The sequence below is a fragment of the Empidonax traillii genome, unplaced genomic scaffold (assembly GCF_003031625.1).
Source record: "Empidonax traillii isolate 1590-97213 ecotype Southwest subspecies unplaced genomic scaffold, ASM303162v1 scaffold5618:size7658, whole genome shotgun sequence".
NCBI lineage: Eukaryota > Metazoa > Chordata > Aves > Passeriformes > Tyrannidae > Empidonax > Empidonax traillii.
Genome location: NW_020960811.1, coordinates 6356 through 7658, shown reverse-complemented (window position 1 = coordinate 7658; position 1303 = coordinate 6356). Strand labels below are relative to the sequence as shown.

Below are 1303 nucleotides of genomic sequence, written 5' to 3'. Positions count from 1 at the left end.
GTAGATATTTGGTCGTATGTAGTACTTTGTCCAGCCTGTGGCCCAGATCAAGAGTTTCCTAAGTATGTGAAACACTATAGCATGTTTCATTTGAAACTGTAGTGATGATATTCAGCATGAAAATAGGGCTTTGGTATCCATGCTAAGAACAACAAACAAAAAAACCTAGCACTGCCCAACAAGATACCTGCAGTGAGCAGTAACTTCCTTCTCAGATGCATGGAAAATAAAGACACAGAGAGACACTCAGCTTCAGCTAAGACATAGTAATGCTCAGATAAGTTGAGGTAGATCAAGTATCAACAAAACCTGGCAGGAAAAATTCTAAATCTGCTGATTTAGCAGAAGACACTACTTAATTGATTCCACCTACCTGTTCATTCTAGTTTACTTCTAGACAATTTGTTAGTAAAGAAATTCAGGAATAGATTTATTTCCAGGAATTTGAGTTTTGTGTGCTCTTTAATACTGCAGGTACATAATATTGTCAACATTGGCTTTGTTTGTTTATAAGCATAATTTAAAGTAATTATAATTGGCAAAAAAATTGAAAATTAAGTAATGGTTAGTAGCTGTATCAAATTTTGGGGGGGGGGGGGTTGCCACACGTATTGTCAGAGGACAGGATGAAGAGAAAAGCGCTTTTCTTTATAAGTCTGTTTAAAAACAGATGGCTTTTTTTCATAATAAGATATATGATTTTTTTTTTTAATGCTACTGCACTTGAAGGCACATTTGTAGCATTTTAATAACCTAATCATTAAAGTTATCTTTAAAGTAGCTTTTGACAAAACAAAATTGACTGTCCTGTAATTGGACTTCACTGAAGAGTTCTCCTTTCTGGATCCATGTTTATTTTCTTACCTCAAAATTTAAAAAAAATTCAAAACAAAACAACCTAGAAAGTCAGTCAGTAACATAAGGCTTCAAAAAGATAGCGTAAACATCCTTCAAGAAACACCTGTTGAAGACTGAGGAAAATTCTTGAACTTTCCTCCCATCTTCCAGTGTTATGCAGTAGAGGATAATCTTACTCAAGATTTTGAAAGATTAATGAATGCCAGCTTCAGAGAGCTCTTTTTACCTGGTAAGTCATTCTTTATTGTATGCCAAGAACTACATTAGTGCAGCTTTTAAGCTTGGAAATCGATGTGCTTTTAAAAGCAGCTAAATTTTACCTCAGAATTTATTTTAGATACAACTCTTCTTACATATACCATATGCAGTTATAAAAGAAATGTTCACGTCTGCAAACATGCATCAAGGTTCTAGAAGCTGCCCAAATAAAATGTTATTAAGAGCT

At 34.1% G+C, this 1303-nt stretch overlaps 1 protein-coding gene across 1 annotated transcript in view; it reads left to right on the top strand.

The window, feature by feature from the left end:
- Positions 1 to 794: 794 nt before the first annotated feature.
- The window catches only part of LOC114073185 (beta-1,3-glucosyltransferase-like), a 6052-nt gene continuing 5543 nt past the window's right edge, over positions 795 to 1303 (top strand). Inside the window, exon 1 of the mRNA XM_027910974.1 lies at positions 795 to 1087. Within this exon, the coding sequence (XP_027766775.1) occupies positions 1054 to 1087 (34 nt within the window). The 5' untranslated portion in view covers positions 795 to 1053. The remainder of the gene's footprint in view (positions 1088 to 1303) is intronic.